The 25,735-nt window shown below is 37.3% G+C and overlaps 2 protein-coding genes across 2 annotated transcripts; one reads left to right on the plus strand and one right to left on the minus strand.

Moving 5' to 3' along the window:
- Positions 1–435: 435 nt before the first annotated feature.
- On the minus strand, positions 436–5,743 carry LOC137272632 (spermatogenesis-associated protein 4-like). The gene is made up of 6 exons (XM_067805028.1): positions 5,566–5,743; positions 4,893–5,022; positions 4,254–4,372; positions 2,904–3,066; positions 1,378–1,564; positions 436–953 (listed from the first exon to the last, which is right to left on the minus strand). Exons 1-6 carry the CDS (start codon positions 5,640–5,642, stop codon positions 838–840), a joined length of 792 nt encoding a protein of 263 aa, XP_067661129.1. The 5' UTR covers positions 5,643–5,743; the 3' UTR covers positions 436–837.
- A 164-nt stretch (positions 5,744–5,907) lies between these two features.
- LOC137273880 (MIT domain-containing protein 1-like) lies at positions 5,908–14,954 on the plus strand. Its single transcript, XM_067806779.1, has 6 exons — positions 5,908–6,227; positions 6,937–7,038; positions 11,465–11,601; positions 12,419–12,505; positions 13,738–13,847; positions 14,127–14,954. The coding sequence occupies exons 1-6, from the start codon at positions 6,080–6,082 to the stop codon at positions 14,293–14,295; spliced, it is 753 nt and encodes a 250-aa protein (XP_067662880.1). The 5' UTR covers positions 5,908–6,079; the 3' UTR covers positions 14,296–14,954.
- The last annotated feature ends 10,781 nt before the right edge of the window (positions 14,955–25,735 follow it).

Here is a 25,735-nt window from a genome sequence, read left to right on the forward strand (position 1 = left end):
AATTATGTAATTAGAAACTATTTTATGTAAATAGAACACTTCATCACATTCCAAACTGCAGAACCTCTGAAGATGCCGTTAACTATTTGTATAGATTGATGTAATAAAATTCTACGTCAGTAATTGTTTTGTCTTCATTTATGATCACACCATTTCATTAACTGCTCTTCTCAAGTGTTTTGGACAATGGGGTCTTCGTCACCCGCATCACCTATGACTGCCTGTGATGTATGCAGTAGCCGACCTGATTATTTACAGACTGCCACCATGTGATTAGAGAATACCACTTACAAATACTAGTATATACAAACAGGTCTCTTTCTGCTATACTCGAGCCCTTTTCATTGTAATAAAAGGTTGACTCATATGCATTGAGTTTAATATTTTGAATTCTCATTTACCAAAAGCATAGTTACATTGAAAACAATTTAAACATTTGTGTTGTATTTTTACACATTTATTCAGAATCATGCAATGTACAGTGTGCAACATCAATGATTGTTATTTACAATGTCTGTCTGTCTACAATTTTATATACAGGTTTACAATATCCACATGTAGGCTTCTCCATAAGTACTACGGCCATTTATACATTTTTACAAATAGATTGCAAGAAACAGAATATTTTTCTAAAAATAATGAACAAAAATCACAGAAACAGCGAAAAAGTTAGTGATTTTAGAATTGATAACGAATACAACTTTTTCTTGCAGCTGTTTGTCAGTAGTAAGTTTTATGAGCCAAATAGCGAAAGTTGCTTGTTGAATGGTAATATCCCAAAGTTTGACATCCGGTTTCTGACAAAAGCTGACAGTTTCTCTCCATCACAAAGACTGACTAGTAGCCCTGGATGGGCATATTGTAGAATGCCGATTTGTCCACTTGATTCACTTGGATTTCCTTGAAGTGGACACTTGGCTCTCGTGCCATTGACTGGACATTTGAAGTATCAGCTGAAACATCATCAAAATTAGCAACTGCAACAACATTCATATCATTATAACAAGATTGTTTTGCTTTAGAATGAGTGAATACTGTTTTGCAGCACTTTTACTGATATTCCAGCCATATCACAACAGGGGACACCAGAAATGTGCTTCACAACTTTAACCCATGTCACAAATCGAACCACAATTTAACCACCCTTTTGTGGTTTTAAGTGTGTTTTCATATGAAACACTTGGACAAGAGCCAAGAAAAGACTCTGACTATGTCACAATATTCTGCAGAATACAGTAATGCAATTTCAGCATTAACGCAATATTTTCTAGGCAAAAGATATATCTCCTGCAACAGCCAGTTGAGGACAAGAACTTCATAGATCGACTTACCATCACATCAGCATGGTATGATTAAGATCTACTTGGTTCAACTTACTGTGTTCCCGCACAGGCATATGTTCATTGTCTTCCAAAGCTTGACTTGCATCAGACTTCTCCTTCAGTGGAGGTGGTGGTCTGCGTAGACTTTTTTCACCAATAGTTGGTTTGACATTAAATCTTTGTGGATCTTCATATCTTTCCACCCGTCGGTGATCGATGTGATCATTAATTATTTTCTGTGCCTGGAAAGACATTAGGTTCGCACCACATTAAAAATATAAATTCCATTATGGAACAAATAGTACTGTAAATAACTAGAAAAAGCCGATCTTTCAAATGTGAAGACTTACTTAAAACACTCACAATATGATATGCATATATATATATGGTTACACTGAAAATGAATTTCTCTACTAACTTGGGAAAACAAACTGCATGGGGACCATGCATCGAATTGGTAAAGAGCATCTGCAAATATTGTGCATGTGAAAAGCTATGTTTTGGTTTAAAGTTTTGTTAAGAATTTGATTTTCTACAGATTTTCGCCATTTTCTGAACTCATGACAATAATCTTTTTAACTTTACAAATTTGTTTTACCATAGATCAGTTCATGTGTAAACAGTGCCTTTAAACAGAATGAAATACTTTGCAAAATCTAGTTTAGAACTCTTGACTGAAAGAAATAGTCATATTTACACTACTGAGTCTAATCTTTTGATGGATAATATAGATAAGCCATGGTCCTAACTTTACCCTTAAAATCAGTACCAAAATAATATGTTCCATACACAACAGAACCACCAACCATCATTTATATTCTCGTTGTAATAAGTCTTTGGAAATAGAGTGTTGACAAATCCATATTAAATTTTACAAGTAAATCCTGTTGATACACCATCTAATAACAAAACATGTTCTTTGCATACCTAGATTTATGTTCATCATCAGATAAACATTATTAATTTTAATCAAAATGTCATTAGTAATGTTTATATCAAAGACATGGGCCCGTGAAGATCCAGTTTAGAATTATCTTCATTTACCCATGCTTGTCGTAAGAAGCACCTAACAGGATTGGCTGGTCAAGGTCGCAGTGTTTTGCTTGACACATGTCATTGTATCCCAATTACATAGATCAATGCTCATGCTACTGATCACTGGATTCTCTCGTCCAGACTTGATTATTTACAGATCACCACCATAGAGCTGGAAAACTGATGAGTGAGGCGCTAAACATTAAACAACCAACCATCCAACCAACCATGAAAAGACATGGAGGGGAAATTCTATGATGATCCAAAATCATTCTTCAGTGTTTTTTCAGTTTGTAAACATTTATAACTAATGTCTCGATCAACCAGCTTCAGTTGCAGAAAACTGTGTTGCAATTTGATTTTGACATCATCTCATTACAATGGTCATAATTAGCATTGCGTTGGAATGTTACTATTTTCTAGAAGATGCTGCTGAAGCTCCCCCATGTTATATTTCCTATGGAAGCTAGTTTGATGCAATGTGCTCATCTGAAAAAAATGATTTGCTCAATGATCCCTCATGCGAGAATACAAAGAGCAACAAACCTTTTGTGCACTGAGTATGAGGTCCTGATCGGCCATGATTTCTGTGATACGTAGATTATTTTTGATGGACTTAGAGGCTGTGGATCTGGCATGCATAGGCAGCTTGCTCTGGTAGGCCTTGTCAGTGAAGTCAACTTCCACTTCTGATGGGACTTTTTTCACTCTGAAAAAATATGACAGATTCATTTCAGCATCTAGATTAAGTCAAATAAACAATGAAAGTGGCCCTGTGATCAGGTAGGACTGATACATGCGATTGCTGAATTGACCAAAGAAATTGATCAGGGTCCAGTATGCACTAGTTAGGTTGGTTGGTTGTTCAATGCTGTACAAGCAATATTCCAGCTATAAGGCGGCAGTCTGTAAGGTCTCTGTGCTAAACCCCCAACTGACCAGATTAATTACTTGACCACAAGGGTTGTCAATGACCTTCATATGTTTTGTTTGTTTGATCGCTGTTTAACGTCACACTCTACAACATTCCAGATGTATGGTTGCAGCCTGTACATAAGCAGGTCTGGACCAGAAGATCTACTGATCAATAGCATGAGCATCGGTTGACACAATTGGAATATGATTGTGTCAACCATGTTAGCAAGCATGGCCACCCGATCAATTTTGTCACCTCTTATAATGACAAGCATGGTTTGCTCAAGGCCAATTCCAACCTGGAGTGAGTGAGTGAGTTTAGTTTTATTCCGCACACAGTAATATTCCAGCTATACAGCAGCGGTCTGTAAATAATCCAGTCTGGACCATACAATCCAGTGATCAACAGCATGAGCATCAGTCTGCACAATTGGGAACCAATGACATGTGTCAACTAAGTCAGCGAGCCTGACCACCCGATCCCATTTAGTCGCCTCTTACGACAAGCATAGTCACCTTTTATGACAAGCATGTGCTGCTGAAGGCCTGGTCTACCCAAGACCTTCATGGTTCATTCCAACCTGGATCTTCACAGGAACAGTAGTGAATGACAACAGAGAGAGAGAGAGACATGTCCCTATTGATTCCAGTCATTTCATGATTTGAATTGAAATCCAAGAGTGAAGCAGATCATAGATGTTTAGCATTTTGGTTAAATAAAATAGCACCAGTATGGTACTAAAAAACCTAGAAATATAATCAGTTTTTGCAACTTGGAACAGCATTTCAGTTACATTACGGAAACCACATGTGACAGGTTATGAATGTTTTGTCACTTGTGTGATACCAATGACCTAAATCATGACATAACTAGAACTCCAGTATTCCAGAATGGGCAGCTCCTTGTATGACACTATGCTGTTGCATTTGAAAGTAACCATGGTATCTGCAAGGAAGAGCAGATGCCAGGATGCCACTTACTTTCTGTTTGTAAGGATCTCATACATCCTCTCTGTGAGAAGATTGGCCGCTCCCTCCTTGCAGTGAATTGTGCCTTCTATGTAATCCTCAGGGATATCAAGGTGCTGGCGTTTGATGAACTGTAAGATTTACACAACACTTTGACTTTTCCTCCTAGGACATGTTCAATCTAAGTATCACATCAAACACATGACGCCGTGATTGCTGCATTGCAAAATTGAATCACTGCAGCAAGTCAAAATGGTAATCAGAAAATATAGCAGTAAGATCTATAAGTTTGCATGTAACATTTCCATACAACAGAGGCATGCACATAGTCATAGTGTAACACTATCATCATCTCATATAATGGATCAGGATTTCGTTCTCAGCCCCATGGGAATACATAAATGAAGTTGCCAGTGTGACACTACAGTGGTAACAGTAACATTATCATCTCCCATCAGTTGCCCAAGTTGGACCCATTATGTGCTACATGTGGCAGTGTGAACAGCAATGAGGCCCTAGATATACTTGGGGATCGCACTAACCAATACATACAAGTCTGCATTGCGACCAACAAAACAGGACCTCATTATGTAACCACATCCACCACACCAATATGACAATGTGCTAGAAAATGACAGAAAAAATACTCACATTTTTCAACAGAGACCAGTTTTTCTGTTTTGGATCTAGTGATGTTCCATTGTAATATGAATGCATCTGTATTTCTTGTGGAAAGTACCATGAAAATATCTCAGCTACGAGGTAACCATTCGTCAAATCCCTAAAACAAATCACCATACATTATTAGTAACTGACATGTAGTAGAACAACAACAATAGAAGAACTAGTCAGTGTGTTTAGGGCTCATTGCAGCTGATAAAATAAATACTGTACCCTTAAACTTTAGTTACAGTGCACTTTACAAATAAATACTATTGGTGGACAGACACCTGTGTTAATAAATGTAAAGATTCTGACTGTAATGTATACCAGGCTTTTCATTATCATAACAAATATTTGTGTTGGTTATAGAGCTTTCAATAAATAGAAAATAACATGTCTGTCATCTGTGAAAACATTAAGCATTTATTGGGTGACAAACATAGTTCGGGATTAAAACAAAAGACACAAAAGATTCGCAAAGACAATGTTCCTCCCTCTGATAGATTATGATTTGCTCGAATTTGGAACCCCAACACACTTGTATTTTGCCTTAAATTGTGATGCTAAATTAATAATTCATTTGCATCTTTGTAGTTTTGAAGACTCGGACCTCAAGTTGAACACAGTAATCGTAAATTAAACCGTAAGCTGATTGACATACCACTTTGGTGTTTTCAATTGCCATGTCAAGTCTAAACTTTGTATCCACCTCAACACTTCTCTTGACAACCCGGACATAGTTAAAGCCTCCAAGAACGAGATGCTATGAGTGTGCACCGTCTATCTCTGACAGACTTCTCCCTAAACTTCCGCCGTTGCCAGTGACAACATCATGCTCCGATGTGAATATCATCTTATCACTACCTTAATAACCTTCAATTTATACCAAACATGTCCATTCACGTCATAAGATTGGGTTACAGTTTCACAAATACTTATATATATATATAAAACTTTCTTCTAATATTCTTCAATTTCACTTTACCTCGGCACTTGCGGCAGCAGTTGTGACTTCCGGTGTAAAGAACAGACGATCGAGTGCAAGCGAACTGATAGCATCTTCTTAACAGTCTTTAGAAAATAGCTGTCTTTCAGACAAAACTTAGAAATCGCTCCCATTGTTTTCGTTTTACCTTTAACTGTTTTAACAGTGCATGTCTTTATGACTTCAAAGAATGAGTGATGCGGCGAGGTTGGCAGGAGTGGAGACTTCTGCGATTAGTCTTTTGAAAAGGGCTGTGGAGCTTGATTCGTCCCGAAGGTTTGATGAGGCAGTCACCTGCTACCAGGAAGGATTACAGCTGTTATTGGAAGTACTGAAAGGTAAGTTACCTGGTCCTTTCATGTTCATGCTGAGAAAATTTTAATTGGTCTTCCGCAGCACTAGTCTAGTAGTCAGTAGTCTTTACTACTAAAGCAACCCATGCTTGTCTTAAAAGGTGATGAACAAAATCGCGTGGTCAAGCTTGCTGACTTGGTTGACGTATCATCATATCCAATTAGAGAATCAGTCACCGGATTGTCGGATCCCGACTTAATCATGTTACTCCGAAGACAGCCATCATGTAGCAACAGTATTGCAGAATGAAGCGATAAACAGCAAACATTCTCACTGTTCAGTTCAGCTCAATCTGGGGGGCTAGGATAAGTCCCAAAACGCCATGAAAATAAACCCAAGAAGTTGCTATCCATAAAATTTGTCCTGTACTATCACAGTACACTAAATCTTGCCCCTTCAGCAGCAAAACCATAATAGCTAATTACTGTACTATTACTACTATAGTAGTCTGTCGCGATGAGATTGGTAGTCAACAGATCAACCCAAAATCATGTTCTGGCTGAGTCTAATCTTGTTCGTAGCATTGGAAATCTTGGGATTTGTGTCACACATTGACATTCATGCTAAATTAATGAGTCCCAAGACTTCAGCCACAAATCAATAAATCATTTTGAATGATTTCACTCTCACTCTCAGCTGGTTCATTTTGCGATCATTTGACAACTTCCTTGTGGTCCTTGTTCATGTTTTCAGGTACACAGGATGATGCAAAGAAGAAAAAGTACCGTGAGAAGATATCAGAGTACATGGCTCGGGCAGAGGAACTGAAACAGCATGTCAAAGAAGAAAAAGAAGGTACAACTGTCATACCTATCACACAGTTTTGCCACAGGTTTTCTTCAGTCTAACCTTGACGGTTGTCGATAATGATTCTTTTCATAATCATGATCATGTAAATTGTAATATTCAATTCCAGTATGTAGTCAGCTGGCAATTTTTGCAAATATTGTTCAGGACTGTTTATGTGTTCGTAATCAAACATTACCATTTTACATTCTCGACTGTTTGGATTTGTAATGATGGCAATTTTTCATTCCTTTTTACTCTGAAAACAATCAGTGTATGCTGGATTCTACTTTGCTCTTTTCCCATTATTATAAGTCCTAAAAAGAATTTTTTTCATGCTTGATCACTGTCGATGAGACCATATTTGATATTTTCAAAGAACTTTCTAATTTCAGATTTAGAAATTCATTATTTTCAAAACTAGTCCATGGTTTTTACTTTATTATCTCTGCTTGAACAAAGCAGAAATGTTCATTATGTTTTCAATGGTTTAGACACATACTGAAGATTTGGGTTAGAACAGCTAATCAACAACCCATGCTTGTCATAAAAGGCAACTGATGGGATGAAGTGGTCAGGCTTCTGTATCGAAATGTTGTTAATGAATACTCATGATGTCAGTCACTGGTCTTGTCTGGTCCAGTCTTGATTATTTGTAAAGTTTACAGTAAACTGCTGTATCATGTGTATAGATAGAATGTTTCTGAATATGGCATTGGACAATAGAAACACTATCTTTATGACTTTATACATTCTGTTTATTCAGTTCCAGTTTGTGACAAAATTGAAGTATAGAGACTTTGTTCACTACCATTATGGTCATTGCCCTGTAAAGGTACTTGTTAGTGAAAACTACCTTCTTTGAATTCTTATTTGTTTCCTTCTCGATTTGTTATTTTTATACCAGTAAACAATGTGATTTCTAAAGGCTTTATTCTATTACAGCTGCTTTGAAAACTACAAATACAGTGTATTAAGATTGACTATCAAAATGGGTAATTAAAATTCATTGCATGAATACTACTTTTCAGTTTTCCATGGTGGAGATGGTCAGACGCAATAATTACCACAGTTTACTTTGAAACTAATACAGGACTTAAAAATGTCTGATTGTTTTCACAGGCTATATGAACCTGAATTTGTTCTGTGTTAATATTCTGCTTGTACAGTGTCTGTAAACAGAGTTCACAAAGGTGTTTCAAAGAAACAGGACATTGGGTCCTGTAAGTTTCAGATTTCTGTCTGACCTACTGAAAATTCACAGGACCCATAGAATAAAGTTGAACAAAACTTTCAGATTTAACATTTCTTGTAATTGACATTCAAATTATTAACATTATATGATAACAAACATAAGATTTATAAACAGCAAACAAGTGTTGCATGCCGCAAATAACAACTTCACACAAAGACATTGTGAAATATTCAGTCAGACACTGGGGCTGGTGGGTTGGTGACTTCCATCTGACCACTGGTGAACCTGCCAGATTTGTCAGAGGGTCAGATGCTATTCGTGAACACTGTGTAAAGTGTATAATTTGTACCCCAATGATGTTTTCTTTCAGCATGCTCATATATCGAACAAATGGATGACGGTAAGGTTTTGTGGGACCACCTATGGGTCACCTGAGTTGTCACAACTTTTACCATGGTTAAAAACATATGACCACTACTAAGGGGAAGTGTAGGTACAACATGGCTCTTCAGTTGCCTATGGGATTACTTCTTCAATCTGGCACAGTGGCATTGAAGTCAGATGGAATACCTCCTTGCATGAATATGGTAGATCTGACAAACTTCCATTGGAATCTTGTAATCAACATTAATAGTTATTTTTCTGATATTCCATACTTTAGCCAGAATCTTGGTTGATAGAAATCCCGCAATCACATTCCGGTTACCATAGTTACAGAAAATTCTGTCTTCTTTATTTTGTTTTAATACTTATATACCAAATATAGAGTTCAGTTGGTCTTTTCAAGCTGAAAACACCTCAGGTTACAATGTAGACTCACCCAAATACAAATACAGTGGAAGCCCTCAAAACCGGCATCCCTGAAATCCAGCATGCCCTCAATATCAGCTCTAGAATTTGGTCCTGACAGAAGCTAGTTAATTTATTATCATATACACGCACTCCGCATACTCCGTACTTCGGCACAATAAAGACCGCCCAACTGGCTTTTTGTACAATAGTTAACACTCACAAAACTGCCATCTGCTACCTTGGCTCTCCTGTGATTGGTTGAACATGTATTAACAGATTACAGATTGGCAGATTACAGTTTACTCCAGTGGTTAAGCATAAGCAGGTGAGGTAAATATGGTGATCAGCACTTGTCACTTGGCGAATTATACTCATTGGCATCTCCCAATTTGTCAGTCACTCACAGTGTCAAGATGGCTTTGAAGATTAGTGGAATGTGTATGCAGTAATTCACAACATAGTGGACTACAGAATATCATTCTCAGGTTGAAAAGGGAAAAGTTCGCTAAACCGAGACACTAGCTATACTGGCATGTTTTGCTGGTCCCAACTCATGCTGGTTTAGAGTGGGCTTCCACTGCAGTTGTTACTGATACATTTAATTTGCAAAATTTCTTGAAAAACAACATGCACCAGTGACCTTGGTGCTGGCAAGATAAATATAGAAAATGATGAAATCCAGAATACAATGTCCTATGATATGTAGGATACACTATTATACTGACAGCTGAAAATGGTCGGTATAGACTACAATGGTGCTAGTCATGCTGGATGTTTTGTTTATTTGAAGAATTGGGTTTTTTTGTCATTTGCCATAGTGCTTCCAGACAAAAGAGCATGTGAGCATGGTTATTTTCATGATTTGTTGCAAAAACTCTGAATTCAACTGATGAACTAACACAGATGGTCTCACCCTTGTGGAAAGATGTGCTTACTTCACATCACCATTTTCATGACTTGCCTTTTAGTGTTACCATGACTACTAGTAAAGATTAGTGTCATGTGTGTTGATATAGTTTCACATGCTCTTTTGTTGGACCTATACATCTTGGATTTGGTGATCATGATTCCGAAGTTGGCATGTTGAATGGATACTGATATTACTATTTGGGAGCAGTTGCCTCTGTCTTCATCACATGGAGTTTCCTTATTTGGATCAACATTAACATGATAATTAACCCAGATAAGGACACAATTTCTTTCACATTCAGACATAAGTACTAGGGTGGCTGCCAGGCTCCAAATAAGCTAAATGTTAGTTTAAATTCATTTTTAATTTCGGACAAGTATCCATGTCTTTTTGAAAAACCGATTGTATAAACATGTAAGCAACTCTGAATGATTATCAAATGTATCTTTTCAACTTATATTCCTGCATATCTTTACAGACTAAATTTACTTATTTGAATGCAGACACCAGAGATACAGAGTTCTGTTGCAATGATTGATGTTAAAAGATGTGCTACATTACTTTTATCCTTAATTTGACATGAATCACTTGTTTGTGCTTATGTGGCAGGTCACACATTTGAGGCTGAGCGTGAACTGAAGACATTTACAATTTACCTGAAACAGCATTTTAAGCAGACTTATTTTATTATGTTTTAGCTTTGGTGTAATGTGTAAAATACCAATTACGTTAGAGCAAACATGCTTAAAGGAATAAGAAATATATTGAATACCCAAAGGAGTTATCAATATGGAATAATGATAATAATAAGATTACTTATATGGTGCCTCATCCGGATCACTACTATGCTTGTCGTAAGAGGCGACTAACAGGATCGGGTGGTCAGGCTCGCTGACTTGGTTGACACATGTCATCAGTTCCCAGTTACGCAGATCGATGCTCATGTTGGTGGTCACTGGATTGTCTGGTCCAGACTCGATTATTTACAGACTGCCGCCATATAGCTGGAATATTGCTGAGTGCGACATAAAACGAAACTCACTCACTCACTCATCCGGATCACTAAGGGACATGCTCTAAGCGCATAACATACTGATCATTATTATTACCCTGGATAACCTAAGCTGCCTGTCAGGCACTGGATGGTTATAGTCACATGACTTATCCCACCGGGTACCCATTTTCTGCTGGGTGAACAGAGACATTTTTGAACAAGCTCACATGCCTAAGGTGAGACCACATGTGTCACATGTGCTTTGTTGTGGGGCAGGCCCGATGTCCAAGAAACTCTCATGAGTCAAACTGCCAGACACAGCAACCCATCCAATGTTGATGATGGAATGTGAATAAATACTCAAAAGATATTTAAGAAAGATCCAGCTTAACTATAGGACTGTAGATTATCTGTCATGCAGGAGGATATTGCAGTTCATAGCCATCTTCTTCATGACATTCTTTAACTTTTGTAATAGTATTGTTTATTATTTAGGATTGTCAAAATTATTTATTCTTTGACATTTTCTGTTTATAAATTTCAGCTGGAAAATACCATGAACAAATCCACATTGAGGCTAATTCTACAGGTCATACATATGAGAAGTTGTTCACTCGCTTCATTGACAAGTCTGTGTCGGAAATAGAAGTGGAGGATCCCTACATTCGGTCTACTCACCAGGTAAGAGCAGCATGTCAGCCTTCCATGGAAAGACATTAAGACAGCCATCTGTCAGTTGTAACTGTATTGTAATCACCTGATCATATTCATGTGATATTCACTATGAGGAAGATGATTTAATTGACAAAGGTCATTTATGATCAGACCCGTGAAGGTCACATGGTAGAATAGGCCTTCAGCAACTATGCTTGTTGTAAGAGGCGACTCATGTTGTTGTTGATCACTGGATTGTCAATTATTTACAGACCGCCACCATATAGCTGGAATATTTCTGAGTGCATCGTAAAACTAAACTCACTCACTCACTCGTTTATGATCGTCAGTCTTCCATCTATTTCATCACTTAAAATGATCCCTTTTAGTGATAATGATTATGAGAGTTTTTTTATGTTAAACACTGCCCAGTACTATGTTCCAGCTTTATCGTGACAGTCTGTATTATGAATGGTGTAAACCTGATAATTCAGTGATTCAAGTCATAATTTAACATCGATTCACATAGTTCACACTCCATATCCATCAGAAATCTCAACCAAACCATTCAATGTGTAGTCCAGTTTGACTATGTTGATGTTTTTGAATCACAGTTAAAGAGTGAAGATCACTTTTACCTCTCATGTGTCAAAACAAAATTATCTTTACATGTCTCAGTCAGCAGTAGTAGTAGTAGTAGTAGTAGTAGTAGTAGTAGTAGTAGTAGTAGTAGTAGTAGTAGTAGTAGTAGTAGTAGTAGTAGTAGTAGTAGTAGTATCATGTGTATGATAACATGTTAACACTAATCCGATTGTCTGAGTTTGACTGTGTTTTGTCTGTGCAGGTTTACAACTTCCTGCGGTTCTGCGAGCTGGTTGTGAAGCGTGGCCCCAATGTGAAGAAAATGAAGCTAATCACAGGAACAGATAATGTGAGTAAACCTAAGAGGCAACAAAACCCCAGTGACTAATTAAGTCAGAATTTAACGTCAGGCTGGCAGTTTGTGGTAAGTTAGACATGCAAACATCTGAGAACTACATTACTTCAGCCTTTCATGTCAGGCTGACACACTACCATGTAATTTGAATACAGTTTATGACAGACTTAGTTTATGACATGACCTAGCTCAGTCATGCACTCGCTACAAGGACCTACTTTAGCAGAATATTTGTGCAGTGTATAGTATTTTCCATGACACGGAAAACTTGAATATTTGACGCATAAATTCTCTCATATATGTAGTGAATTTAGAAGCTTGCGTCATTGCTGGCAATGCTACTGGGCCTTTACTTCAGATAATCTTAACTATAGTTTCTGTGTGATGACTGTGATGACTGGGTTTTTTTGACTGCTCAGTGCTGATTAAGGACTTGACCTGCCTTACCTTGTTTTTGCCATTATTAAACAACCTTAGTTGATGCCGAGAAGAAACCTCAATACTGAAGTTGACTCCCCAAAACATGTCCATGACTACCTCTTGTGATACCAGGGAGTCATGATTACTCCTAAAACTTTTATGCCAAGGGCAAACACTGAGTGTTCTGAACAATACACTCAGAGATAGTCACATGGTCTGAACAGCTACCATTTGCTTGTGCAGTCTTCTTGGTCATGTGGTCACATGTGTAAAGTGGATGGACAAACTACAATCATCTAACCAGCCACAATCATCTAAACATGGACTTGAATCCCAGATTTGCCCAGAAACTGATCCTTTGAGTGGAATTCGTCAGTGAACTGTATTTCCTCAGGTATCAGTATTCCTTCTATATGACAGTGGACTGTTGGACCAGTAGTTGAGAAACCAAACCCATGCAATCCACCATAGATGCTTAGTGGCAGTCACTGGGTACCTGGAAGGTTGGCCATGGAATCCACAAGAGCCACTCTGTGTTACATTTCATTCCTCTGAATGTACTAGTGAGACAACTGAAATAATGTTTTCACTACTATTGTAGGTCAGATCTTTCTCATTTCTCATTATGATTAGTGTAAGTAATGCGTCACCCTTTGCTATGTGTATCTTGAGAGAAAGTGTCATAAAGTTGTGTTGTGAAACTGAAAGAAAATGTTGGTTTGACGATTGTTTTGTTTATTTTCTTTTTATCTGACAGCAAGCAATATTATTTTGATATAATTTGAAGAGTTGGTTTTCTGTTGCAGGATGGACAGGGCCAACAGAACCGACTCTACCAGATTGGACAGAGTCTACACCAACATGGCATACATCTGGAGGTAGATTTCTCCTCAACACTGCATGACAGGGAGATCAGGTATGGCCGTGACCCACACTGTATATTTGACCTTGATTGATATTTCAAACGTTTACTCTGGATTATCTGGAAAATTCATGGATAATATGTCATGTATGACCTTTACAGTTTAATTACTGTAACATGTTGACTGGGAGATAATGTGGAATTTTCATGAACATTTTCTTGCTTGACTCTCCCTCAGCAAAATTATTCTGTTCTTTTATCATAGTTAAACTGCCATATACCAAAGGTCTGTGGGACATCATCGTGACTGGCAACAACTTCTTCTGCTTTCAGATTCAACAATGGCTGGGTGATCAAGATTGGACGCGGACTAGACATATACAAGGCTACAGAGAACAAGTTTTCCATAGGATTTTGTGACTTTGAACTGAGACATTGCCATGAAACAACTGTTGATATTTTCCATAGGAAGCATGTCAAATCTGAGCCTGTTGAAAGCTGACATATATGAAACACCTTACTGATTGCCAAGATCATCTCAACTGTGATAGACAAGAGAGTTTTCTGCATGTTTGTACACAGGATCCCGCTACTTGTGTTGATTGGCATGAAACATTGCATACTTTAAACAATTTCATTTGCAAAGTTTTCATATGGTGTTCTAAAAGAACTTTCTAATTTCAAGCTTACACTGACCGATTTTTACATCTATGTTTACATCATTCAGCCTTCACTATTTTCTTGTGATGGAAACCCAGACTCAGCTCAATGCTAGTTAATCAGTATACTAGCCATCATCATAATTATACCTGTGCACATGGTTTCATCTCATTTTCATTCTGTGATATAATGAAATATATATTGTGTTTTCAAATAAACAATTTTTACCTTTTTTATGGACTGATCATTAAGAATTCTCAGAAGAAAGTAACCAGAAAAGCACAGTGATCTCAAACAGCTGATTTCTTGTTTGTGTCATTTTTTCAAATCCACAGTTAACTGTAATGCTGTTATTTTGTTAAGTATGTAAAAAGTATATATGTTATGTGTCTGTAATAATAATGGTACTTGTGTATTACATATTGTTCAAAAGGACGTCTGTCAGAGTGCAAAGAAGTTTGAGTATAGTGTTTTACCCAAATAAATCAATTATATATTTTATGACATATTAGTTTGTCTTCCCTCATCAATGTTGTTTTCAACAAACTGAATGTAGCATATTATCACCCAACAGATCCTTACTTCATCACCTTTCTGATTAAGCTGAGCAATTTCGTGTAGTGGACAAGGAATCTGATGTCACATTAAAAAGTCTGCAGTTCAAAACCAATTAGATGACACACACTTTATGTTTGCAACACAAAGTGAGTACTTTCAGCAATATTACAGCAATATCCTGGTGGTGGGACGCATATTGTACCCATGTTAGGAATCAAACTCGAAGTAACACCTTAACCTTTGGACTACTCCCATGGCCTTACACTAACGAAGACCATACTGACTCCCAACTCTTTTTCATCTCCATTATGCTGGGCACACGGCAGGGTATCAACAAGCACCATCTTTTAGTGTATCAAACCTTCTCTCCATTTATGTGTTCGAGCCTTGGTTCTACAGCAAAGCTCATCTTGAGTTATCACAACACACAGATATTAACCATGAGGAACAAAGGTTTATTAGAAAATGTAACTTTGTATTAAACTATTAACATTAAAACCAGTATAGTATATACTGTATACTTGTATAGAAATATCACATGTCATTCATCATATAGAGAGCCATTGTCATCAGCTCTCCAAATGAGTTAGTATAAGACCTGTTAAAACACCTATCAACTAAATGCTGCTTTAAAGGATATAAACCAAATCTTGTTAACATTTGAGAGTTCCATTTGGTGAGAACAATATTTCCCTTATATCAAGGCATGATAACGGTGTGTAAGAAAGACTTGAACCTTGCCCAATAATAATAATAATAATAATAATAATAATAATAAAAATAATAATTGTTGTATCTATGCTGCCGCTCGAACCTTGGAGGAACTTCAAACAGTTTCCAAAGAAAAGTCTTCTAATACTGCTAACAATAAACCAAGAAAAAACCGGTTTCAAGTGAAATTAACAGAAACTAGAAAATATATTTCCTGGATAGAGCTGTGCCTGAAATTAAGATCATCAGGGAATCCCATGTCTAAACGACAAAAGGCAATTTGGAGAAAATTAAAATTACAGTACAAAACAACAAAAGAAAAGGTACTTCTCCAAATTGTTGATTCCCTTAAGGCAAAAATAAAAATTTGGACTGAAAGAAAGAAAAAATGGGAAAAGATAAACAAATTTATCAAACAAAATAAACTTTTCAAAAATAACGAAAAGCAATTTTATAGGCAACTTAAAACAAGTGGTGATGGTGAGCATGATAAACGGCCTCCCATGGCTGCCAATGAAAGGTTCTGGAAACAGTTGTGGTCTGTACCCGGCAACTGTAACCTGGAGGCACCATGGGTCAGTGATTATGACCATGCAATGCATGAGAAAGTAACTAGGTCGTTTGTGTGTTACATCTCACCAGATTGCCTGAAAAGTGTCATTAAAAAGTCCAAATCTAATACAGCTCCAGGGCCTGATGGCATTCGAAACCGGTATTGGAAACTGTTTCCCTGTGTCCAAGCACCACTCCTTCACTGTTTCAATTCTCTTGTGGATACAGGTGATGTTCCTCCATGGTTCTGCAAAGGTCGCACAATACTCCTTCCCAAAAAAGGAGACTTGACGGATCCCAAAAACTTCCGCCCTATCACATGTCTAAATACTCAATATAAATTATTCACAGGGTGTTTGTCAAACCTCGTGTCATGTTACTGCTCTTCCAATGAGATAATTTACAGAGAGCAGAAGGGGGCGAGAAAAGGATGTTGGGGGTGCAAGGATCAACTTCTTGTACAGAAAATGATTTTGGAAGAGGCTAAAACATACCACCGCAACCTCTCCATGTGCTGGATAGACTACAAAAAGGCATACGACTCTGTCCCTCACGAATGGATTCTGAAGTCTCTTCAGTGTATTGACCTCCCTGAGCGACTACTTGATTTACTCAAGTCTTTAATGAGTTGCTGGTCGACTCAACTTGAGATGTACTCGCAAGGAGAGGTGCAGACATCGGAATCTATTCCAATCATAAGGGGAATATTTCAGGGGGACTCCTTCAGTCCATTGCTCTTTTGTCTGTCTCTAAATCCTTTGAGTTTCCTGCTCAACGGGGAGAAAGGGTACCATCCCGGACCTCCTCAGCACAGATCCCCAACACCTCTTACTCATCTCCTCTATATGGATGACATCGAGCTCCTTGCCAAAAGAGAGACCAATTTGAAAGAACAGGTTCTCCTTGTCGAGTCCTTCTCTAATGATATTGGCATGACATTTGGACTCGACAAATGTAATACTCTTCACCTGAAACGTGGCAAGGTAACTAGTGATGGATCGGTCAAGTTACAAGGGGGAGGAGTTATTGAGCATCTTGTGGAAGATCAGGCCTACACCTATCTTGGAATGCAAGTTCGAGACAAGCTCCAGAATGCCCTGATTCAAGATAAACTTCGGGCCGAGTATAAATCTCGTTTAAAGAAAATCTGGAGTTCAGAGCTAAATGCTCGAAACAAAGTCAAAGCCACCAATACTTTTGCTGTGCCAGTCCTCTCCTACTCCTTTGGAGTAGTTGATTGGACAAAACAAGACATCCAGAGTCTTGACCGCCTGACCAGAAGGATCATGTCTGATAACAGAGCACACCACCCTCGCTCCTCTCTTAATCGTTTATATATGCCAATCAATTCGGGAGGTCGGGGTTTGATTAATGTGGAAGCTCTTCATGACAGAATTTTATTGTGTACTTTCGCACATATTTATTTGTCAGATGATCCTCTGGTGATGCACGTCAAGATTCATGATGAAAGCAAGGAATTCCACAGCTACTTTAAGCGTGCCAAGGTTGTTGGACACAATTTGAAATTTGAAGTTGATTTTGTTGATGGCGATGTACTGCTGGACGGTACAGTGATGGGAGTAAACCAGGTGAAGTCTTTCACCAAGTCTGCCCAGAGTCGGTCCTTTGTGGAGAAGCTGTCTGAGAAGCCATTGCATCGTGTGTATATGCAGTGTGTGGAACAGAACAGCAATCCAAGCGACTCCTTCGCCTGGATGAAGTCGGCTGGTCTCAAATGTGAAACTGAGGGCTTCCTTTTTGCTGCTCAGGACCAGTCACTTCCCACTCGCAATCGCCAGAATGTGATTCTTAAAGAAAATATCAATATGAAATGTCGTCTTTGCAATCAATTTACAGAGACTGTCCAACACCTTGTTAGTGGATGCCCTTCCTTGGCACAAACAGCATATCTTAAAAGACATGATGGCATGGCTCGCTGCTTTTATTATCGTCTCTGCCATGCCTGTGGCTTTGACTCCGAGGTCCATCCATGGTACGACCCTGAGCATGTCCAGGGCGTCCTGGAAAATGACAGCTACAAACTTCTCTGGAATAGGCCAATATACAGCCTGAGACGAATTCCAGCCAACAAACCTGATCTTGTCCTTTTTGATAAAGCCAATGAAATTATTTATATCATTGAATTTTCTGTCCCTTTTGACAGCAATGTGATAGGCAAGATTCAGGAAAAGCATGATAAATATGCGGACCTCGCCTTTGAAATGTCTCGCTTGCATCCCAAGTACACTGTCGTCAGGCTCCCCATTGTTCTCGGTGCCCTTGGTTTGGTACCTCCTGATCTCTTGGCGCAGATGAGGAGAGTGCCCGGGTTCTCCACCGGGAGCACAGCCCTTCTGACAATCTGGGTAATGCAGAAGGCTGCAGTGTTGGGGAGCCTTCATATTCTCCGAAAAGTTCTTGATGGGTTCGACTAGGCAGTGTTTCCTGGGAGAAGTCCCATTCGCTGTCTGGGCTGCGTGTAGAGGGGGCGAGGGCCCTGAGCTGATGATGAGCTTGACCAGCCTGACTGTGCCAGGATCACCCGAACCCTCTCTGCTGCATTTCAATTTTTAATCTGCAAAAAATAATAATAATAATAATAAAGGCATTTTGCAACACACCATATCCAGGAACACAGAATATCCAACAAATAATACTCTTATCACTGCATAAAAATAATTAATAGTTTTTAAGAAGGAAACAAATATTAGTGAAGCAACTGAAATAAAAGAATATATTACCACCATTATTGAACATGTATTAAACAGACAACAACATAATGGCATAATCAACATATGCCATGATCACTTGTTGAGAATCTCATCCAACTGGCTTCTTACATCAAATATAACTGATGCCACTTGACTGTAAGTGATGTCATGGCATTTTGCTGCAAATTCACAAACAAAAGTCTCCTGGGAACTGACCATACCACATTGTCATGTAAAAGTCATAAGATATCAGAATACTCTTTTTTTGGCTTGGATTCACTTCAAGTTACATCATCGTACATCAAAAGTTACATTGTGCAAAATCCATTAGTAGTGAGTGAGTATGGTTTTATGGAGCTTTGTAGCAATATTGTTGTAATGCCTGTCTAAGTAAATTTTTCTCAGCATTATTCGTTACCTCTACTGAGTCTGACAACACTACTGGGAGGTCATGTCAAGTAACCTTTGAGACTGACCAATGAGAACACAACTTACCAAATTGTGAAACTGAACACTCGCACCCATCTTTTGAACTTTTACCTCAAAAAGGTTAGTACCCAAACGATTCCAAACGCTATTTTCCATACGATCCCTTCCATGTGATGCACATGGAGCAAGCCACAATAGTGAGTACACATCGCTGAAAATATTGGCCTGTGGTAACCATGTCATCAGAAAGCCCTAAACATGCAGGTAAAATATCTGTTTTATGTGGATTTTCATTTGTTGAGAGATCAGTGTCAGTGACTGGGGAATTTTGTACATCCTGCTAAACTATATACAGTAACCGTTGTCCGATTGGCTAAATCTGTGCTGCTGTCTTGCATTTGACTGCATTTGACTGCATTTGACTCATTGGTCGCTCAAAGGTTACCTGACATGACCTCCTACTATGGTTTGTTAGACTCAGTAGGGGAGAGTAACGAATAATACTGAGAGTAAATTTACTTAGACTGCCAGCAATGTTGCAGCAGGAGTACAGGAAGTGAGCTTCACACCATGTACTTATGTGAGTTTTGGCGTAACAAGCGAAGGCACCATAGCTCACGGAAACTATGCTGCCATACAACACATGACCATATAACCAACATGACTGCAATATATTCTCCATCAGTATACTTATGAAGTATGTTGATTGTGTATGTTACCTCAGGTATATATACTGAACATAAAACACACACATGATCCATAGGAGACAGAGATTAAAATCATTTCCATAAAAGGAAATTAGAAAAAACAAACAAGGTGTTAATGAAACCTAAACAAACATAACCATTACATTACAGAAAATCAATACATGTAATGAGAAACTAGCCATGAATATTTCACATCTTGAATCAGTACAACTCTCACTATACATTGTATAGTAGCTGTACATTAAACATTGGCCTTCAGTCAAAGATATTTCTTGCAAGAAATCTTTGTGGAACTCGCACAAAGAAATTAACACACTTATAATGGGAATGAATATTATTAAAGCCATGGGAATAATAATGAATTATAACATGATCAGTCCACACTTATCTTACAAAATTAAACCCAGGGCTTAAACATGGAAGCATATAGCCACCAAAACAAGATCAACATTCAAGATAATCTCAATGCATATATTTTGGACATCCATAAAATTATCAGTCTACTTTTGGAAAGTGTAAGTGTATAAGTGATGCACATACCCTTGTAAACAAAATAGGTTTATTGGTCAATACACCTCACTTTAAACGGAAATCATGGTAACCATGCCTGATTGCAAGTGGTTCAATCAGACTGTTTCAAAATCTAATATTGCACCCAACAGACTAATGTTAAAAATATAACAATACTACTCCTTACAGTGATAACGTGTTACCTGTGATCTTATCTTGGAAGGTAAGGAAGGGGTCACTCAGTGCTAATGAGTTTGTCCTGTACCCTATGTTCATTGACATTGCCACATTGTTATCATGTGACCTCTGCCTAAATTATGAAAACAGAAAAAAATCACCGCTAATTGCAAACGCTGATATTATTGCACTAGTAAAACCAGATCATGTTCATCAGTTATGTCAAAGATGACAGATCAGTTGGCATAGGAATTATGCAAAACAGATCCATGTAATGTGTAACTTTGGCTTTCCTTCAGCCATGATACAAGGGTGGTAACCAAACATTTCAGGTGTACAGTTTCCCCTAAATTCACATGCTATTACACGTAAAGCTCAGATCTGTATCTTTTGCTACTGATAACTGAAAATGCTTCAAAGAGCATGAAAAAAATATACTTCTCAAAAAAGAGACCTAACTATTTCATAAAATGCAAAGTCCTGGTAAAGCGTTATGTGGCAGATTATTAAAGTAATATGAAACACTGAAAATGTTCTTCATCCTTTTTTTGGTAGTTCTCAACACTTTCAAATGATTATCAACAGTAACAAATGTTGTCAACATTGAAGGGTACCCTGTAGACACAATGCAAAAGTTACATTGCGAATATATAACAAAAACCTTATGTGAATATCTAAATATGGACTTCATTACCAGCAGTAAGATATTTCATTTTTTATTTTATTTTTTTTTAGTTTCAGAATCTTTACTGACATACTTACATAACTATCAACCTCAAAGCAGACCTACATAAATTCCCAGAGATCACTGAACAGCATGTGATTTGTCTTGTGCATAAATCAGATGTAATCAAAACCAGGAGATAAAATATTTAGATTCTGCTGACATCTGCTTTGTCTCCATGTATCTAACAACACAGTAACACAAATCACTCACACATTATACACAAGCATTCTTCAACAACTTGCCCATGGTAAGACACTGGTGGTGCCATGGAAACAATCATGTGGGATGTACATGACATCAAACAAAACATTCATCATGATAATCTCGGAGCAATCATTGTGAACAACTGCTAAAGGCAAAAACTACAACTCTCATGCAGTCATGGTTCCATAAAGTGACTTTAGGGTTACAGCATCTCTATGTAAGATATTTCATTATGTACTTAGGATTATTTCCCAAATTAATGGGTGTGCAGTGAGCAAACTCTCTTAGGCGCTAGACTAGTGATCCAGCATGCTTGGAGGTGCCAAGATTGAGCCCACATGTGACCAGGCGTAAAAACCTTTTTAAACCTTGGAGTCAACTTTGTGTGCAGCCTCTTTCAGTGCTATCACAACCCCTAGTGTTCAGTACACAACTCTGTGCACTTAAAGAGCCCACGAATCTGTTGATAGATGAAACGGATGGTGGTCGCGTGAATACATGCAAACACCTAGGTGCAGGTACAGCAGCATGCAGTAAACATGGACAATGTATGGTGACTGTGAGTTCCAGTTCACACTGCTGTGAATGGGTGCCTCATAAAGATGGAAAGCCACATAAACTCAGTGTGCCTAGTAGGCTGCAAGAGTTGTATGATTCCCAGGGAGTTCAGACCGAAAATATGGTGTGCCGTTGTGATGGAAATCCATTGATCAAGGGAAAATCAAAGTGCCTTTGAGCAGTTGAACTGGATATCAATGCTATACAAATGTTAGTATAATAACTAAATATAATAATAAAAAACAAAATAAAATCAACCCATAGCCTGTAAAATTATCATAATAAAAAAATTAACCACACATCCAGAAAGCTATTCACTGATCTGCTCATTGTTATATTAGAAGTCTTGTTAAACATATAAAATGCAATATGAAAACCTTATAAAACATAGGTCTGCCAGGTTTTTTATCTACTGCCTCATTTGTAGTACATGTATTACCACGTTCAGCATAATAAGCACCCTGTACCATAAATGCCAGCTTCAAGACAATCTGTAAATAATATTTATAAACACTTCAAATAAGACCAAACTTTTGGTTTGAACGACACTTAAATTCTGTTTCTGTCACACCACTGGATCTCTAGAATATAATTTATCTTATTGTATAATGATTGAATGTATTCTTGCTTTGCCAATTTTCTAAATATCATTGGCACTTTTTACAGCAAATATGGTAAGCTTGTTTACTGTGTGAAGATACTGGACACTGTGTAAAAAATGATCATTCCTTAAATCATAACAATATGAAACATTGAAAACAAGAAGAAATGCTGATGGCAAGAAAAACAAAACAATCTTCAATTCAAAATAAATTTCATCTAAAACAATTGACTCTGTTGTTCTTGTAGACTAGTTTCAATGACTTTCCATGAACACATTAGTATATATGTAACTGAACATAAAACATATTTTAATATTAGGCCAGACCAATTTTATTTCTTATTTTATGGATCTGCCTGCCTTATTTTTTTTAAAGAATAAGGAAAAACCATAAAAATAAATTTTCACCGCCCAAAAAATAAAATCCTTATGTTTTTATTGGCTAAAAATGTAAACTCACAAGAACATACTTTTAGGTTGATTTGACCCATATTCACTTCATAAACTGCAAAGAGTAAAAATCTTTGTATTACTTTGATTGGAAATTTTATTTTATTTTTTTCCCACCTGCCTTCCATAAAACAAGAAATAAAATTGGTCCGGCCTTATCATTTGATTACTTCCAAATGCAAAATGCCTACAGCAGATACGTATTCGGTATCTTTATCGACACCATGCACCTAAGTTACATCTAAAACACACAGCTTGCATAGTGATAGGTTAACGCTTATCTTGTGAATATATACTCATGGAAACAAATAAGTGAACATGTGAAAGAAAAAAAGTTCCTTTATTTATTTCCAGATTTTCACCCAGAGTGGAATATACACCTTGTGAAAGAACCTGGACTTTCAAATGTTCCCTTTTTTGTTTCCATGAGTACATATGATTTGGACAAATACAAATAACTCCATTTAAATAAAAAAAAATGAGCAGAAGAGGGATGAGAGAATAGAGACTAATAACATCTGCATTGGGGCTACATGACTTGTGGAAAAATTCTAGACTTATTTGATTTCAGGTTTTCACGTTGTTGGAGGGTTGTATGGAAGGAAAACTACATGCAATGTGGTTCTGGGATTGTGACACACACAGTCAGTGGTATTTGAAATGTATGATGGTATTGCACATGGAAGAACCAAACCACAATGTGTGCTGGGGTAGTTTTTTCCATCACCCAAAGTTCCATCCCGAAGATTTCACTACAAAATAGACTTACAAATAAATTAAAAACTCAAACACATGTACGTTTTAACTTGGCAAGACATTCAGTAGCATTTTCAGCATGTAGTCTCTAGGGGTGAAACAGTGCACTTTGTGGTACAAGGCCTTCGGGCCAGTCCATTTCAGTTCGCTTCAGTATACGAGATATTATCACAATGCAGAAAATTGACAGCAAGAGCCAAACTGAACCTCACATTGTTTAATAACATGGAAAACTTAACCATAATCTTTGTTATTTTGAAAAAACAAAACTCTCATTAAATAAATTATATTAAACAAATTAAATAAATTAACACAACACATAAAGACGGGATAGCAAATGGCAAGTGATCCTTCACGCAATCATCGGTGTTGATCATAATAGCATGCATTTCAGATCTCACGCAAGATCACTCAGGTTGAGAACAGTTTTGCTGAATGATCACATGTCTATAAATAACATCTAATTTCAGGTCAAGTCATCACATTCATAGCTGACCAGTTGTTTAAACATATCGAGGTGTAATATGATGTGTTTAAAGAAGATCATTTTGTTACTTTAGTATGAAAGAATTGTTGTCACTGGTAATGTTTTTATAATTGATTGGATTAAAAAATGACTCTGATACGAGCTGCAAAACTAAACACTGATTACTCAGTATATTGAATATATAACATCTGCATAATCCTTAGAACTCTTTCGATCTTAATTCCAGTGAACTTATGTGTTGAAAATTAATTCAATAAAAAGCATTGCAGATATGTATAAATTCGGAATAGCTGCCATACTAATTTAGAGATTCTAAGATAGATTTACTGAGAACATAAGGGAGATAAGTTTTGCCACGTCACATGACAAGATTTACCTCAATATAATATGTTCTCAGAAAATCCAATGTTCATGTTCTACTTGATATTTATTCATAAAACATGTGGTTGTAGGAAAAATTAGGAAATCAGTATTCCTTTAATGTATCAGATCAAAGTCTAACATATTCTACCAGTCATATTTGGATAAACCCTGTGGGAATTATACCTATAACATGTAACAATCGTCATTAATGCAAATGATATGTTTACATGATGTGTGCAGTTACAGAAGGTATAAAATGATTTGACTAAGAGTTTTATTTGAAATAACCGGGAAAGGAAGCCAGTACTGATGTCTTCCAGACTGGTAGATCTAAGTAGGTGACATTCATGGGAATGCCGAACTTACTTCAGCAGAATGGTGGACGTATAGGAGTGTATAGACCCAGACAAAGACATTTTTGAAAAGGTATAAAAAGATTTTTAAAATGATGGAATGAAAACAGAATATACTGAATTTTTGGATTCCATTACGGTATACGGAAGTGAAGGCCAAATACCACTGTTCTACAAATACCGCAGTATACCATTTCACCCCTAGTAGTCTCAACATTATATACAGAGAGAAATAAATAAAGGAACACAGGAAAATTCAGGTGTTCCTTTGAAATTAAAGAAAAGATTAAAAATACGTAACGGAACACTGCTAAAAAGTGGTGTTCCCTTATATGAGTCCCCACGTATATATACATCTGAAGCAATGAACGAGAGCATCATCCGATGATGCTTGTCAAGACTTTTCCATTTGTCAGATCTGCAAGTAG

The sequence above is a fragment of the Haliotis asinina genome, chromosome 2 (assembly GCF_037392515.1).
Source record: "Haliotis asinina isolate JCU_RB_2024 chromosome 2, JCU_Hal_asi_v2, whole genome shotgun sequence".
Classification (NCBI taxonomy): Eukaryota; Metazoa; Mollusca; class Gastropoda; order Lepetellida; family Haliotidae; genus Haliotis; species Haliotis asinina.

Coding starts and splice junctions, on each gene's coding strand:
- LOC137273880 (XM_067806779.1), top strand. CDS start 6,080: ATGAGTGATGCGGCGAGGTTGGCAGGAGTGGAGACTTCTGCGATTAGT. Junction 12,506..13,737: donor TAATCACAGGAACAGATAAT/GTGAGTAAACCT, acceptor TTTCTGTTGCAG/GATGGACAGGGCCAACAGAA. Junction 13,848..14,126: donor CTGCATGACAGGGAGATCAG/GTATGGCCGTGA, acceptor TTCTGCTTTCAG/ATTCAACAATGGCTGGGTGA.
- LOC137272632 (XM_067805028.1), bottom strand. CDS start 5,642: ATGTCCGGGTTGTCAAGAGAAGTGTTGAGGTGGATACAAAGTTTAGAC. Junction 5,023..5,565: donor CAATTGAAAACACCAAAGTG/GTATGTCAATCA, acceptor GATTTGTTTTAG/GGATTTGACGAATGGTTACC. Junction 1,565..2,903: donor TCATACTCAGTGCACAAAAG/GTTTGTTGCTCT, acceptor ATGTCTTTCCAG/GCACAGAAAATAATTAATGA.